Genomic DNA, 18,090 nt, shown 5'->3' on the forward strand with positions numbered 1-18,090 from the left:
TATCTTAAAAGCAGAATAATGCCCATTCAGAAGTACTGCTATGGACTAGATGACTTTTCATTGCCTCTTTAGCTGAATCGATAGAGAATATGAAACTTTGATGATTTCATTATGATTTGATCTCTTAGTTAAAAAAAAAGCTATTAATGGCTCTTTCACTTCATATTTCAAAATGGAAAGTAAATCAGGTGGTGAAATGAATATATTTAAGTGGTGAATAGTGCCTGGCACATATTAAGCAGTAAATTTGTCATTTGTTAAATAAAAGGGAATGAAAATGTTGTAATTTTTAAATAATTTCTATTCTGATAATCTTATCAATTCCTAAATAAGAGTTCATTTAGACTTTGTAAAGGTATAATGTGGTGATAAGCTTCCCCATACTTCTTGTAGAAAATACTCTTCACCTACAATAAATAATTCCCTAAATTCCTGAAAGCTGTTTTGTTTTTAAGAAATTATGCTATACTGTCAACTTTCAACATATTTTTTAAAGTCTGCATGATATACCAGTATGTCCCCAAAGTACTCTTATCAGAATTGAAAGTACTCATGTCTTTTTTGATTTTCAGGATAAGTACTTAACTTGAACACAAATACTTGGTGCTTTTTCAGTTTACTATGAGTTTACTATTTCCAAGTATAAGCAAAACTTTAATTTGTTAATCTTAATAGTGTAGAATAGTTTTTTTAAACAAATGGTAAGTATATTCACTACAAATTATCTCTGAATATCTGTATCATCCTTACATAAAAATCAGTATAAATTATATAGAAAATAATAAGTTTCTTAATTAAGAACTTGTAGTAATGAATACTATTGCTGTCTCTTTAAAAGAATAAATGTTGCATTAACTATATTATGAAAACTAAAATAAAGATTCTGTCATTATTGTAAGCTTGCTGAAGTCTCAGTGTCTTTCATTTAATTTTTAATAAGGAAGGTTATATATAACAATGGCAACACTAATTAGATGTTCTAGACTTGGGTCTACAGGCCATTATTTAATGATAATCCTTGGCTGATTAGCAGTTTCTGGCAAAATGAATGCTCACTGTGTACTCCCAAAGAGTTAGAAGTTTGTGTTTATTAATTTTATTTTAAAATAATCGCAGACGTACAGATAAGTTTGAATCACACTGCAAAGAACTCTTGGGCTCTGGTATGTCCTTGAGCAGATTCACCATTTTGTAAACTCTGCCACATCTGCTTCATCGTGTTCCCTCTCTCTGCTCACACACACAGATGTACCTTTCCCCCCTGCCCTGAAGCATTGAGAATGTATCAGGCTTCGGTCTTAGAATTGTCGCCTTCCTACCTGGATGATGCTAGGCAGTTTTCTTAACCACTCGTTGGAGTCTCATTTTTCTCTTCCATAGATAATATTTAACATTTAGAGTTATTGTGAAAATTGGAGAAAATGTATCAAAAGTGCCTGGTGGATGTAGGCACCCAATAAATTATAATGTTAATGTTGTCATTACGATCATTATTGTTACTATTACTTTAAGCATCATGTAAAATAAATTTAAAATTTGAAAAAGTTCATATGGCTTTCTACTGAAGGCGTCCTGATTTAGTTATTGAAAACAACCTCTGCAGGCTTGTTGCTAGTGCTCTTTTTCTGTAGGAGGCAGCCATTTAAGAAGTGAAAAATTAGACTTTCACACTATTTTCAAATGATACGAAGCTTCTATTTCATAAAATTCCAGAGGCTAGAGTTACTCATTCAAACATGTTAAAGGACCTAGAAAAGGGAGAGGAAATTTCCTCTGTATAACTGTTTGTACTCTTGGTATAAACACCCTTCCGTGATGATGATAAACAAATATTTGGTCATATTTTAACTTTTTATGAGCTTACTATTAGTTGGGTTTATTTCGTTAGCCAGGCTTGGACATTTTTTAATATTTTGAACAAAGAGAATCTTTGTTTTTATCCCAGGATTTTTCAGGTTTCATTTGGGACCAAGACGGCAAATAAAACACCTTTAAAAACAAATGACAGAAATATGCTACCGATTCAAGTGCCAAGCTTTCATCAAAGTTCTTGATTCTCTAGAACTCAATCCTTGACCCAGAAATGAGCAAGAGGTTACTGAGCCTGCAGAATTCCTCTTAAAACATCCCTGCCCTAAAGTCATATTGAGAGAGAAAGCAAACTTTCCGCATAGCTGCGTGTCTCTATTATTAGTCTGCTGTACTGTTCTTTATGAGTTTGGTGTTCTGGTTTCCTTCCTGTCTGGAAGCTGTCCTAAGGTTAGTGAAGGCCTTTAAGGTCAGTAATGCTAAGAGCAATGTTAGGTTCCCACTGTTAGTGAAGAAAAAGATAAAGAAGGGAAAAGAAGAGATCCGTTCACTGCAAGTTGGGAAAGGGAACTAACATCATTTGAATACTGCTGTGTATTTGGTGTTGTACTTAATGGCTTAGAGACATTTTTTAATCACTGTAGATGATCCTGAGTCAGTCACTAACAAAAATAAGCTGTGCTCAGTATACTTTGTGTAAGAAAAATACATAAAATATTTAGAAAAGTTCTATCAAAATAGATTTTAAAAGTGGTGATATATAAATAAGTTAGTTGCTTTTAGGAGCCCTTCATTCCATGAAAATGATGGTTAACTGAGCTGTTGTTTGGTTGTAGTGTTACCAATGATATAGGTAAGACATTAGTTTTTAGTTCCTAGCTTCTCATGATAAACTTATTTCAATATAATAACTTATTTTTATATCCAATTTCTATAAGGTCTGCCTCGAAGCATAAACACCGATACTTTATCAAAGGAAACGGAGAGTGGAAAAAACCAGGATTTCTCTGGCTTTGATGATTCTGGAAAAAGTAGTTTAGGTGACATGTTCTCACCTGTCAGAGATGGTAAGTCTGTTCAGATCAGAGGATCATGTTCTCTTGCTCTGGTGCCCGTAATGTTTTTATTCTGGCTAAAAGATGTGGATAATAGCTTCAGCCTCATGCTATTCATGACAGTTGCTGATTTTCTCAGTCCCTGAGGTGTTATCTTTCCCTTTGCCCTGAGAGATTTCAAATGTTATCTTTCTAAAATATATGCTAGTAGTTTTCACATGGGAACCAAACAAATAGCTCTCAAGTTAGCATTTTTAATTTCCACTGAAGTTTCCTGCAGGAAATTCTGCCTCCATAGTCTTTTACTTGTATTTATTTCTAAGAAAGTCTGCCCCAAATCTTGGGTATTTTGATAGGCAGAAAATATCTTCCTAACATAAAAAAAAAAATGTTTCTTTGATTATTAGGAACTGGTATTAAGGGTTTTCATGGAGAAATATGGCTGGGGGTTGGTTAGATTGCCTCATCTTTTATACTAACTGTATGAAAGTACCCCCAACATACACACACACACATACACACACACTTACTCACTCTCCATAGCTAGTCGGTGTTCACACACACACACACCCACTCACTCCCTCTCTCCTTCTTGCCCCATGTCACTAGTAGGCATTGCCATTAGAAAGAAATAAGCCTAAAAAATGAAACAAAAAAACCTTTGACAGTTTTTAAACAGAAACATTATGTATCATTGTTGTTTATTTTCTATGAACTAGGCACATGGTTTGGCTGTACTTTTTTTGGTGCTAATATTCATACTGTTTTCTTTAATGGGATAGTCTTACTACTAACAGCAGTTTTATCAACAGTACGGGGTAAATTTCTAGAGGATAATTTGGCAGACGTAAATATTCATAATTTTCGTCCTGTTAATTCCATTTCTATAAACTTATCTTAGAAGATGTTCAGAGAAACCCTCAGAGATTTGTGTTTACTGTTTATTTATAATAATGAAAAACAGGAGTGAATCTAAATGTCAGCAGCATCAGGGTGTTTAATTTATTATGTCTACTCATGATCTTGAAGAGGAAGTAAAAAGCCTCTTGATGAAAGTGAAAGAGGAGAGTGAAAAAGTTGGCTTAAAGCTCAACATTCAGAAAACGAAGATCATGGCATCTGGTCCCATCACTTCATGGGAAATAGATGGGGAAACAGTGGAAACAGTGTCAGACTTTATTTTGGGGGGTGCCAAAATCACTGAAGATGGTGATTGCAGCCATGAAATTAAAAGACGCTCACTCCTTGGAAGGAAAGTTATGACCAACCTAGATAGCATATTGAAAAGCAGAGACGTTACTTTGCCAACAAAGGTCCGTCTAGTGCAAGGCTATGGTTTTTCCTGTGGTCACGTATGGATGTGAGTTGGACTGTGAAGAAAGCTGAGCACTGAAGAATTGATGCTTTTGAACTGTGGTGTTGGAGAAGATCCTTGGACTGTGAGGAGAGCCAAGCAGTCCATCCTAAAAGAGATCAGTCCTCAGTGTTCATTGGAAGGAATGATGCTAAAGCTGAAATTCCAGTACTTTGGCCACTTCATGCGAAGAATTGACTCATTGGAAAAGACTTTGATGCTGGGAGGGATTGGGGGCAGGAGGAAAAGGGGACGACAGAGGATGAGATGGCTGGATGGCATCACCAACTCGATGGACATGAGTTTGAGTGAACTTCGGGAGCTGGTGATGGACAGGGAGGCCTGGCATGCTGCAATTCATGGCGTTGCACAGAGTCGGACACGACTGAGCGACTAAACTGAACTGAACTCATGATCTTATAAAATTTAACTTTTTACTTTAAAATTGTTTTTCAATGTTTTCTTCAACTAATTTCATAAGTGGAAAGGATAAATATATATATGTAGTGGTATAGGATTATTGAGTGTCTTCTACCTTACCCTGGCTTGAAAATGAATCCTTAAATTTCCCAAATTCCTACTTCTATCTAATAAAAGAGGAAGGATTCCTTTCTTTCAGAATGAAGAGAGGTCATACTACATAGTTGAGGGGTAAGGAGAGGAAAGATATGGGAAAAGCAGGTAGAAGTGGCTTGGGCTGGAGATCAGAAAGTTTTGGAGTTTAGTACCCAAGTGGGGAGCTTTGTTTATGAGAATCACTGGAGTAGTTTTTAATTTGAATTTAATATTTTAATTGAAAGGGCTTTTTGGAAGTGTTTGAGTTATAAATAAAATCTTCTTTAATGGTGTTTGATGGTAAAGTAAAGGATGTAAACTCCCTTTTAATTGCTTTTGCTGTTTAAAGAAGATATGATTAAAATTTGAGCCATATGCCCTTCCATTTATTAGAGTTTGATATTAATAAGAAAAAATGTGGATACTAAATATAGTACTGGTTTTCACTGTCAAGAGGTTTGAATTTTAACCTCTAAGAGTCAATACTACTTAGGTAAAAGGCTTAATCTTTTTTCCTCAATTTCTTCATCTTTTAAATAATACTTTTGCTTTTGTTAGGAAAAAATGAGTAACTTCTAAAAATGTGTGTTGTATGATTACTAGATGTAATATACACATGCATGAGATATGAATGAATGGAGATATGGATGAAAGTCCTACTCATGGTAATCATGTGTGACAATTCATTGGCCATTTGAATTTCTGGGGAATTTTTAAATGACCTTTCCCCATTTTTATGTTAATCTATTAAAATTGAGATAAGCAGTTTTTGGTTGTTATTTGATAAATGAATAATATTACAGTATTGAAATATTCTTAAACATATTCTGTCATTGAAAGGATATTGATAAAATCTTATATTTTTAATTAACTAATTAATTAATTGTTTGAAAAATATTTTTACATTATTTCAGTTGATCCTGAAAACAATTTTCTGAGGTGGTCGGGGCATTGTCCCCATTATATAGGTGTAGAAACTGAAGCATAATTGTATTAAAGTCTTGTCCAAGGTCCCAAAGCTGTTAAGTGATATAGGCAGACCTGGATTACAGGTCTTTGGAGCCTTCTCCAGTGCTTTTTGTAGTATACTTTGTTGTCTCATTAAATGACTCTATATCATAGAATTATCTTTTCATATTTGCTACTATGCACGAAGGTAAAAGAATGAAAAGAGAATTCTTAGGAGTACTAGCTTTACCTTCATTTAGATTTTTCTTCATAAAATCATTAGTTTCTGAACTCTTTTGGGAATGGATAGGAAACCTAAATTGCTGTGGCTTTTTTTGCATTATTTTTTAAATTTTATTTTCTAATTTTATTTTAGATGCTGTAGTTAACAAAGGAGTTGATGAGTCCATAGGCAAAGGAGATGGTAAGAACCATTGAGAAGTATTTTTTATCAACGTTAAAAGTGATTTTATGTTATCTGCTTCTGTGTAACAAATTACCTTAACATTTTGAAGCTTAAAAGAATATTTATCATGTCATAATTGTGGGTTAAGAATCCAAGCATGGCTTAGCTGGATGCCTTTGGCATCAGGTATCTCATGATGCTTTAGCTAGGGTGTCATCAGGACTGCAGTCATCTCAGGGTATGACTGGGCAAGGATCTGCTTCCAAATTCATTCATGTGGCTGTTGGCTAAAGGTATCAGTCCTTACTCATGTGGGCAGCTGACAGCATAGCAGCTGACTTCACTCAGAGCTGGTGTGAGATGGAGAGGGCACTCAGGATGGAAGCTAAGGACTTCCCTAGTGGTCCAGTGGTTAAGAATCTGCCTGCCAATGCAGGGGACAAAGGTTTGATCCCTGGTCCAAGAAGATTGCACATACCGTGGAGCATCTAAGCCCGTGTACCACAACTACTGAAGCCCATGCCTTAGGGCCTGTCTGTATGCCTCAACACGAAAAGCCACTGTGGTGAGAAGCACATGTGCAGTAATGAAGACCCAGCACAGCCCAAAGTAAATAAATATTTTTTAAAAGATGGAAGCCACAGTGTGTTTGTAACTTAATCTTGGAAGTGAGATCCACCACTTTTGCTATATGCTCTTTGTTAGAAGCAAGTTCCTAGGTCCAACCTGCATTCTAAGGGAGGTGTTTATATGAGGCTGTCGATCCTTGGGAGGAGGCAGGGATCTTGAGGAGCCATCTTAGAGGCTGTCTACCAAGATCCACCACAGATACATACCAAATTGACAGTTTTATCAAAAAGTTTTATTGACTAAAACAGTCATCATGCTTTGCTGTTTTCAGCATATCTTCACATACAGTATCTCTTTTATACCTCATCATTTAGGGCCGTGGATATCATCATTCATACTTATAGATCACCTAAACAGTCACAAAGAGTTTTACAACTTTTACCCCAAAAACTCAAATGAAGTAAGGGGTAGAGCTGACAAGTGAACTTGTCTTTTGAATCCAGATTCCATGTCTTCCTACTGTATTAACATATCTATTATGTTAAGTGCTTTTCTTAAATATCCAAGACTGGGGGACAGTCCATGTAAGTGCTGGCTTTTTTCTTTTCTTTTTCAGGCCTTGACTTTCTACCACAGTTGAACTCAGTGTTTCCTCCAAGAAAAAATCCAGTAGTTTCAAGCACTTCAGTATTGCATTCTAGTCCTCTTAATGTCTTTATGGGGTCTCCTGGGAAAGAAGAAAATGAAAATCATGATCTGACAGCTGAATCTAAGAAAATGTATCTGGGGAAACAGGAATCTAAAGACTCCTTCAAGCAGGTATCTGCCTGTAAATGATATTGAACTCACTGCATGTGTTTATTACTTGCAAGTATAATGCATCTCATCACTAGAAAGCAGGCAGCTGCCACTGGATATATCCCAATTATTGACAGTGCTGTGCACTTACTAGGTGGAAAATATTCTTAAATCTTGGTGTCACATGTTAAAAACTGAAGAACACTTTTGAAATCTGTCTTTGGATATGTTGGAGGTAACAGCAGGTATAATCTTACACTGTTTTTTCCCTAAGACAAGATACTTAATTTAACTGTAAGAATATTTTATCCCTGAATTCTCTTAGAATGTATTTCCATTGCAGCACAAAGCACCAAGTTGGTGCTTTTACCCTAAGTCTTAAAGCAAGTCGATGGTGCTGAGAATGTGACTCATCATCATTACCTTCTGCTGTAATCTAGTAGGGTCTGTTGTTTAGTATGTCTGTTTTCATATTTATCTTTTAGAATGGTATTGAGAAGATACTTAGGAAATATGAAAATCTTTTGACTGACTTTTCAAATATTCCTGACTAGTTATCCCATGAGAGTTTGGGGATTTATTTTTTATTTATTTTTTGGCCTGTGATTGCCATCTTAAATGATATTCAACAGCGGATTCTTAGTAAATAAGCTTTTCCTTGTCAGCATCAAAATCATCAAAATTGTTTTTGACCAGTAAAGTTAGCTATTTTGCCATGGTCCTAGCAACATTTTCTTTTCTCCTTCAAGATTCCTTTCTATTCTTCCTTTTTCTGACCCTATTTACTGGGGAAAAATAGAGAAAAGTAGATACAAATTATATGGGTAATATGGATAAAACCAGAATTTTTTTAACTTTTATATTGGGGTATAGCCAATTAACAAACAATGTTGTGATAGTTTTAGGTGAACAGCAAAGGGATTCAGCTGTACATATACGTGTATCCATTCTCCCCCAAACTCCCCTCCCATCCAGGCTGCCACATAACATTGAACAGAGTTCCGTGTGCTTTACAGTAGGTCCTTTGGATAAAACCAGAATTTGTATATTAATTATTTATTTTAAATGTGAAGTTTGCAAAGTTGATCTCCGGTGCTGAAACTGGAAATCTAAATGCCTCTCCATCATCTAACCAAACAAGAAGCCCTGAGAAATTTGAAAAGCCAGAAAAAGAAATTGAAGCCCAGTTAATAAATGAACCTCCAGGCAATGGATCCTCAACTCCAAGTAAGAACATAAAACTTCTGATGTTTAAGTGTTAAGTTGAAAACTCCCATTATTTAACGTGTAAAGGATAAATTGACAGTCAGTGATCACAGATGAAAAAGTTAAAGGAATTTAAAATTTGTGACACTTCTCTAGTGTGTGACTCTCTTACTAGAAGACAGTAAAACGAAAGGTTAAATTCAGCCACATTAACTTGGTATTCTTTGGGTATGAATTTCACTTTCAATCCAATATGTAAGTGTCTTGTCTACTGTGGTACAGATAGAAATATAATATAGGGTCATTAACTACCTGAAAATGTCTTTTTCTTTTTCCATATTAAAGTTCTGTCTGTATAGAGTTCATGGCAGAGACCCTAAAAACTTGGTCACATTTAAAGCAATATTAGGTTTAGCAATAGGAGTTATCTATACAAAAGAACTCTTTGTATAGAAGGGGCTCTTTTATATAGATATCTGTATTTTGAGGTTTCTGTGGATATATTGCAGTAGCTTAAACTCTAGGGCTTTGCCTGAGAACTACTTTACTCCTATGTCCCTTCTGTTTGTTTCTAATAGTCTTGGTTTATCCAGCAGCTGGTCACATTCATTTTTTGTAAGAGAAAGTGGTTCAGAGATCCTTTAAGACTTAATTCCTCTGTCAGATGTTATTACATTAGACAGTTGGCAATTTATATATATATATATATATATGAATGACTATTAGAAATAATGTCATAGAAAGTTTCTAAGACTTGTATTCCAGACAGTGAATTTTTCTAAATGTCATAGGAGCACTGTTTTTTTTTTTTTTTTTGGTGGGGAGGGGAGGTTGCCAGTTTTTCAGGCTTTCTCATGCTGAATCATGTTTAGAAGTATTTGATGTCTCTTAGTCCAAGCTGACTATTAGTATTTTCTCAAATTTTTATTTCAGATCCGAAAATAGCATCCTCTGTCACTGCTGGAGTTGCTAGTTCACTATCAGAAAAAATCGTTGATACCATTGGAAATAGTCGGCCAAATGCACCGTTGTCATCTGTTCAGATCCGTTTTATTCAGAACATGATACAGGAAACCCTGGATGACTTTAGGTAATTGGGAAATTACTCTTTCTGTGTAGACTTTGACTAGCTTATTTTTGTTAGGTGTAAAACCGTACCTATGAGTAATGGTGGTGGTGACTACTTTTGCGTAGGTTCTGGGATGTGTAAAAACGTAGAAGACACGATGGGTTTTGTGAATCTTTAAGTGCCGAGTTTATTTTATACCAGCCAAGGAAAGGCACGTTTCCCTGGGGCAGTTATCAGAGGACTTGACAGTGTGGCGGCTGGCTGCCACTGTGGATTTTTTTATCATTAAAATGTGGGCAGATTCTGATGGGCTCAAATGGGATTCCTACAGTATTCATAGACCGCCTGTTAACTATGCTATGTGCAGTAATGTGGTAGAGAAAGACATTTTTAAAGGAATTTTGAATATTTTCAAATAGAATGTGTCAGAATATACCTGGTGGCTCAGATGGTAAAGAATCTGACCCCAGCGCAGGAGACCTAGGTTCGATCACTGGATCAGGAAGAACCCCTGGAGAAGGGAACGGCTACCCACTCCAGTATTCTTGCCTAGAGAATTTCATGGATGGAAGAGCCTGGGGGGCTACAGTTGATGGGATCGCAGAGAATTGGACTCAACTGAGCAAATAACACACACACAGAATATTAACACATAATTTTAAAAAGTTCTTGCCTGGATCTGCCCTTGTCTTCTCATTCTGAATTTTGAACATTGTAAGAATGTTCTAGAATGTTGGTTCCTTTTACCTGTGTTCTCAATACATTTTGAAAGCTCTTTTCAATTACCAGAATCTTTTTGCGTTTTTTTTCCCTTTCTGACCTTTACTTACTTAGTACTCTTGCTCAGATTTGGGATATCATGAGCAAGAATGTTGGAGAAGATGTGTAGTTTTTGTTGTTACATGTTTCTTTTTAATGTTAAAAATGTTTTTAAAAAATTTAAATGTTAAATATATTTTTAAAGAAAAATAATCGATTTGACTTTTTAAATTAATTAATTAATTAAAGTCGGAGGATAATTACTTTATAGTCATGGTGGTTTTTGCCATACATCAACATGAATCCCGGAGAAGGAAATGGCAACCCACTCCAGTACTCTTACCTAGAGAATTCCGTGGACACAGGAGCCTGGTGGGCTGCTGTCCGTGGGGTCACACAGAGTTGGACACAACTGAGGCGACTAAGCATGGATGCATACATTGGAGACAACTCACTCCAGTGTTCTTGCCTGGAGAATCCCAGGGATGGGGGTGCCTGGTAGGCTGCCGTCTATGGGGTCACACAGAGTCGGACACGACTGAAGTGACGTAGCAGCAACAGCAGCAGCAACATGAATCAGCCACGGGTGCACATGTGTCCCCCCGTCCTGAACCCCCCTCCACCTCCCTCCCTACCGCATCCCTCTGGGTTGTCCCGGATCACTGGCTTTGAGTGCCCTGCTTCATGCATCAAACTTGCACTGGTCATCTGTTTTACATATGGTACTATACATGTTTCAGTGGTATTCTCTCAAATCATCCCATCCTCGCCTTCTCCCACATAGTCCAAAAGTCTGTTCTTTATATCTGTGTCTCTTTTGTTGTCTTGCACATAGGGTCGTGGTTACAGTCTTTCTAAATTCCACATATATGTGTTAATATACTTTATTGGTGTTTCTCTTTCTACTTCACTCTGTATAATAGGCTCCAGTTTCATCTACCTCATCAGAATGGACTTAAATGTGTTCCTTTTTATAGCTGAGTAATACTCCATTGTGTACCCACAGCTTCCTTATCCTTTCATCTGCTGATGGACATCTGGGTTGCTTCCATGTCCTGGCTATTGTAAACAGTGCTGCGATGAACATTGGGGTACATGTGTCTCTTTGAATTCTGGTTTCCTCGGTGTGTATGCCTAGCAGTGGGATTGCTGGGTTGTATGGCAGTTCTGTTTCCAGTTTTTTTAAGGAAATCTCCACATTGTTCTCCATAGTGGCTGTACTAATTTGCATTCCCTCCAACAGTGTAAGAGGGTTCCCTTTTCTCCACACCCTCTCCAGTATTTATTGTTTGTAGACTTTGATAGCGGCCATTCTGACTGGCGTGAGATGATACATCATTGTGGTTTTGACTTGCGTTTCCCTGATGATGAATGATGTTGAGCATCTTTTCATGTGTTTATTAGCCATCTGTATGTCTTCTTTGGAGAAATGTCTATTTAGTTCTTTTGCCCACTTTTTGATTGGGTTGTTCATTTTCTGACATCATTTTGACATTTATAATGTGCCTCATATGTATTGGTACTGAGGATACAAAAACAGGTGATCTGCCCACAAAGACTTTATAGTTTAATTAAAATAGGTATAGTGTGTCCTGCTATGATGTGTTTTTCTTTGATGTGAAGTAACTCATTTGTAAATAGGGCAGCGAAGATAGTATAATGAGGAAGTTTTCTTGTTTCGTGTAACAGCTGTCAAAACAAAGAACATGAACACAGGTAAAGGGTGCAAGCCACCTATCTATGTCCATCTCTTTTTCTTCTCTTCCTCGTAACTTGATTTGGCTATATGCTATGTGTTAGGAAGTGCTTATTTTGTGATTTTTTCCCCCCATCTTTGGGCATTTTATTTTTGCCTTCATGCTTGAGAGCCTCAGTCCTTTCTCTTATCTTCTTTCCCCGTTTATCAAGTAACCCTCACTTTTTTTAGGGTAAAATCTTTGATTATTCAATATTTAAGCTCTGCTAGCATTTTTATTAGGATTTAATTGTTTCTGTTAGCACTCTGGTTGCAAAGTTTATATAGATTTTGAGTGATCTTCCAGAGTTCATTTCCTTTGAATTCTGTTATTTCTTTTTTTTCTCTTTGGCAGTGTCATGGTAAGAATACTTACTATGAGATCTGCTACTCTCTTGGAACTTCCAGTGGATAGTATAATAGTATTGTTAACTGCAGACACAATGTTGCACAGCAGGCCTCTTGAACTTACTCATTTTGTGTAACTGAAATTTTCTATTCCTCAATTAGCATCTCCCTGTTTCCCCTTCTCCCTAGCCCCAACACCCACCATCCTGTTCCTTGTTCCATGAGTTTTATTAGATATCTCATGACTATTTTATTAGATATCTCATGCAAACAGGATTATGCAGTATTTGTGTTTCTGTGTCTGGCTTATTTCACTTAGCATTGTGTCCTCCAGGTTTGTGCGTGTTGTCACATGTCACAATTTCTTTCTGTTTTAAGGCTGAATAATATTCCGTTATATACACATACCACATTTTTAAAAATCTTGTCCTATTATTTTCCATACATAGTTTTTAAAAATATGAGCTATTTCAGGAATGTGTTTGTGGGGAAAAAAATATCAGAATTGTCTGGATACAGCCGTAATATAATGTGGAACAAAGCAGTGCTGCAAACACAGAAAGGGAGCAGGTACACTGGGGCAAATTTAGAAAGAAATCACTGTCCTGCCTTCAGCTTTCGGCTTGCATTGTGTGCCTGTACCTAGGGAGTGAGGGCGGCTACAGGCCCCTCTCCACTCTTCTTCCCCTCCATCACCCATAGGCAGCCTCTGCTTAGAAGCCCAGTGAGGACCCGGAATGACTCAGAGGATTTCTGTAAATTTGGCTGCTCTTACTTCAGCCTTTAGTAGGTCTTGCCAGCCAGACCTTACTTAGAACAAGCTACAGATGGGGCTCTCTGCTAGCTGTTCGCCCTCAGCCTGGAGGCTGCCTTTTCCGTGAGGGCCTTCATGCTTCAGGGAGGTTACTCAGCAGTTCTCCTCTGCTGCCCTAAGTCTTCATCAGGCTCTGTGCATCTGTGCCGCAGGGGCGCTCTCTCTCAGCCCTCCTGCTTTGCCCCTAATTTTTACAGAGCATTCAGTGAAGGCCTGTGGTGAAAAGTTGTTGAGTGAATGGAGACTTTACATTTGGCTGGGACTCCTTGGAATTCTAAGCTTGTGGCAGTCTTCACTTGGCCTTTAAAAATCTAGAAGTGTCATCTAGTTCTTACCCTGTCAGTGGCAGCTTTCTTTCCTCACTGCTCCTGTCAAGGATGAAAACAACTGTGGCTCTCTCTTCTTCTGGAGGGACTCACCATTTTCTGGATTTAAATTCACTTAGATTTCTTTGTACTCTCAAAGTTGAATTTATTTTATTTTCAGATGTCTGATTATATAGGTTGTCTGGCTTGTGCTCATTGTTAGAGTTGGAAAGCTTACATCCTAAGCAGAAGCCTGCAGGTTTGCTTCTGTTGTCTTTCAAGATTTAAGTTTCCTCTGGCAAGCAAATCACTTCCGGGTTTTTAGTTTGTTTCTGGTTTTCTATCTTGGTGGGTCCTGAACTTTAACCTACAATTCTAAAGCATCACAAGGCCTCCCAAATCCTTTTCTCCTCTTTAGCGGCCACTTTATGTTTGGTTTCCGGCCACCTAACCTCAGTAAAGGCACAGCTTAGGAGTCAAAGATGTCTTGAGGGGAAATTGCACAGTTTCAGGTTTACTTTCTACTGGGATCCCCTTCCCAGAAACCTTGCAGCTCTGGCTGCCTTGGGAGTTCTGAGTTCTAATACTCCCCAACCCAGTGAGACTGTCTCAGACTCTGGCCATTGCTTTCCTCCCCGTCTCTTTTCCCATACTGTGGCATCAGCTCACCACCAAGAGGTGAACAGAGGTAGTTGTGACGCTTACCTAGTAGATCCCCTTGTTGACAAGACTGTAGCACTACCAGCCCTGGCTGCCTTAGTGGTTCTATGATGGCTTCACTTCTTGTTTCTGTTTCTTTGTGTTTTTAATACGGCGTTTGTCATAGTTAAAAACAGAAGAGAAACTTTAAAAAGTACTTGTAATTGTTGCGATAGAAAAAATAAGATACTTGGGAATAAATCTAAAGATGGTAAAGATCTGTGTAGAAAAACATTTAAAAATGTATTAGAAAGCACTAACAAATACATGGGAAGATATGGTGAAGCTATCAGTTCTTTTAAATTGGTCTACAAGGTTGAACACAATTCCAGTCAAATCCCAACTGGATTTTTTGGAAGAAGATGATGAGATAATTCCAAAATGTGTATGAAAAACGGAAGATCTGGGAATAACCAAGGCACCAGAGAAGAATAAGGTTGAAAGGGACTAGTTTGTCAGATAGATAAGCTATAATTAAAATAGTGTAGAATTAGCACAGAGTGGACAGATTTTGCAAAGGAATCAAATGTATCCCAAAGAAGCATATGTGTATCCCATATAATGTATCCCATATATACATATATGTGGAAATGTGATATATCACAGAGGGAATGTATAGATCCCTGTTCCATGTTATTTAAAAAATCAGTTCCGTACAGAGTAAAAGTTTAAATAGAAATGGAAAAAGTTTAGGCATTGTAGAAGAATTTATATATGACTTCAGGTTTAGAAAGTTACTTAAATATAAGAGGGTACATTACCTATAAAAATAGATTGGTAAATTTACATTAATATTAGGTTAGTAGTTTGAGAATGTCAGTAGTAAGTGTTCATCCAGGACACCATTAATATAATGAAAAGACAAAAGATATTTGCAGTACTCATATAACCAATAGAGGATTAGATTATGTAAAGAACTGTTATGAATAATTTCTTTTAAGATATTCAATAGAACAATAGTTTAAAAACATAGACAAGCATTTCACTGAAGAATAGTATATGAACATAGGGAAAGCTGCTCAGGCCTGCAAATTAACCAGAGAACTGAAAATGGAATTGGTTACCATTTCACACCCAGTAGATGGAAACACATTTGTAAAAAGTCTGGCAGGGATGTAGAGCTAGAGGAACTCTTTTTATTCTGATGATGAGCATGTCCATTAATACTACAACTTCGGAAAATAATTTCTATTATTTTGTAAGTTTGAACAGTGTACCTTTCGATCATACCTGTGACTCAGCACATCTTGGATATATTATCTACAGAAATTGGCACATGTGGGTTGGAAGACATATACATTATTGTTACAACATTTTAATAATAAACACTTAAAAAACAGTTCAATTTGACAGAAGAATGTACACTAGTACAGATCAGTGAATTATAGATAAATAGAATATGACCTTGAAAACATGATACTGGATTAGTTTTAACTGTATACTACTCAAGGCTACATAGGATATGGTACCCTTTCTGTAATGCTCAAAAGCAAGCATAACAAAAATACATTGACTACAGATTCTATGTTATGCAAAAATATATAAATACATATATATTTTTTAGAAAACATTTCTTTGCTCAAACAAATTCCAGAGAGTAGTGACTTCTTTCTTGGGCTTCTCTCAAGAGTTAAGTGAGGAGCACCACAGGAAGCTTCTGTGATTTTCATTATGTTCTAGCCCATAATTTCTGTGGCAGGTGACACACGGATATTCCTTTTATTGTTACATTTCATAATTTTTATGTCTTCTCTTTCTTTTTGGCCATGCAACATGGCTTGTGGGATCTTAGTTCCTAAACCAGGGATTGAACCCTAGCCATGGAAGTGAAAGCCCAGAGTCCTAACCACCGGGCCACCTGGGAGTTCCCACTCTTATGGTTTTGCAGGCATGACTTCATTGCATTTTACTGAGTAAACCTCTGTTATAAATAGGCTCTTTGCATTATGCTGGAAGTTTTTTTTTTTTTTTAATAGCTTAAACGTTGATAATAGTTAAACATTGTAACCTAGAGCATTGTCTGTATTTCATTGTAATATAAACCTATATATTTTCCTTAATGATGATTTCTATATTAAGGAATGTAGTGTAATGGGAGTTCCGGAGGTAGACAGCTGGGTTTATATCCTAGCTCTAACATATACTAGTTGTGTGACTTTGGTTGAGTTACAACTTCTCTGTGATTCAGTTACATGTGTAAAATAGAGGTAGTAATTCTAAGATTAAATGAGTTCTTACATCTGAAGTAGAAGACACAGAGCCTAGCACATAGTAAATAAATACTAGGTGCAGTGGTATTTTTACTATTATAATAATTGTTAATAGTAACATGAAATAATAAGAGTATAGTCATTTTCTTGAGTGATTCTAGAATTGGTAAAACTGTTCTAATTCTAATAAATATTATATGTTTTCCCCTAGAGAAGCATGCCATAGGGACATTGTGAATTTGCAAGTGGAGATGATTAAACAGTTTCATATGCAATTGGTATGTATTGACATGTTTTTATTGTAAGTGAGCATAGCTGTGGATCTAAAAAGTCCATGAAAGGGTGACGTATTCTTACTTAGTTATATCTAATTGCTAAGAAATAAAAGAGCGTTTTAGAAATTTAGTAAATAAAATAGATTTTAACTAGTCACCCTTCTTTATAACCTATGATAGTTAAGGCTACTTTTTTCACAGCTTTTTTTTTTTTTTTGGCAGTAAGTAAACAAAAACCTTTCCAAATGTGGAAATGTAAACTTTCCAAATATGTAAATTTTACCAGTGCTCTTTCATTTATATTAGCAAAGTAGTAAAGGTGGTTAAATTGAAAAAAAAATTACTCAGTTAACCGAACATGAGAAAAATGATAGCTGAAAATGTGTAAAACAATGTCAAATAAATGTGAAATGCCAGTAATTAAAAAAAATTTTTTCCCCCTTTTCTAGAATGAAATGCACTCTTTGTTGGAAAGATACTCAGTGAATGAAGGTTTAGTGGCAGAAATTGAAAGACTACGAGAAGAAAACAAAAGACTGCGGGCACACTTTTGAAATTTCAGTGAATACTTTGATGTTTTGTAATTTGGGAAGGTTCTGACAACACAGAACTACATGAAATCAGTATTGTTTTCATAACCTCTGGGAGAAAAAATGTTTTTCAGTCAAAGGGTGATGGGATTTTATACCAATCACTATTTCATCTTTTCTGTCAAATATATTTATATTTTTATATTAAAAACTGTACACTATGTCGTCCGCCTAAAAGGAAAGCCAACAGAATCTTTATTTTATGAAAGCTTTAGCTATACACTAAGTGCCCTTTTTCATGAAAAAATTGTGCAAAAAAATAGGTTATGTATGTTTTTTAATCATCCTTTCTAAACAATATTTTTGGTTGACAGTTGCCTTCCAAATTTTTTTGGATGTTTAATGATTAAAGAGTTTGATATTCTATTTTTATGGAGAAAGTAAGTTTAATTGGTGTTTTGTGTTTCTAAGCAATTGACTAATAAAACACAAAGTTGGTTAGTAATTATTTTGTTAACTTGGTGAAGTCAAGTATAACTATTATTTATTACTTGTACATTTGATAAGAAAATTTTCAGATTTTGAATTGCACAGATCACATTATATCTATTTCATTATTCTTTTATACTTCTAACTAATCTCTAC

The 18,090-nt window shown here is 36.1% G+C and overlaps 1 protein-coding gene across 1 annotated transcript in view; it reads left to right on the forward strand.

The window, feature by feature from the left end:
- NEDD1 (NEDD1 gamma-tubulin ring complex targeting factor) overlaps positions 1–17,813 on the forward strand; it is a 44,558-nt gene extending 26,745 nt beyond the window's left edge. The window contains exons 9-15 of the mRNA XM_052640667.1: positions 2,748–2,876; positions 6,098–6,145; positions 7,314–7,516; positions 8,569–8,722; positions 9,635–9,791; positions 16,852–16,918; positions 17,365–17,813. Coding sequence (XP_052496627.1) covers positions 2,748–2,876; positions 6,098–6,145; positions 7,314–7,516; positions 8,569–8,722; positions 9,635–9,791; positions 16,852–16,918; positions 17,365–17,469 — 863 coding nt within the window. The 3' untranslated portion in view covers positions 17,470–17,813. The remainder of the gene's footprint in view (positions 1–2,747; positions 2,877–6,097; positions 6,146–7,313; positions 7,517–8,568; positions 8,723–9,634; positions 9,792–16,851; positions 16,919–17,364) is intronic.
- Positions 17,814–18,090: the final 277 nt, after the last annotated feature.

The sequence above is a fragment of the Budorcas taxicolor genome, chromosome 5 (assembly GCF_023091745.1).
Source record: "Budorcas taxicolor isolate Tak-1 chromosome 5, Takin1.1, whole genome shotgun sequence".
Lineage (NCBI taxonomy): Eukaryota > Metazoa > Chordata > Mammalia > Artiodactyla > Bovidae > Budorcas > Budorcas taxicolor.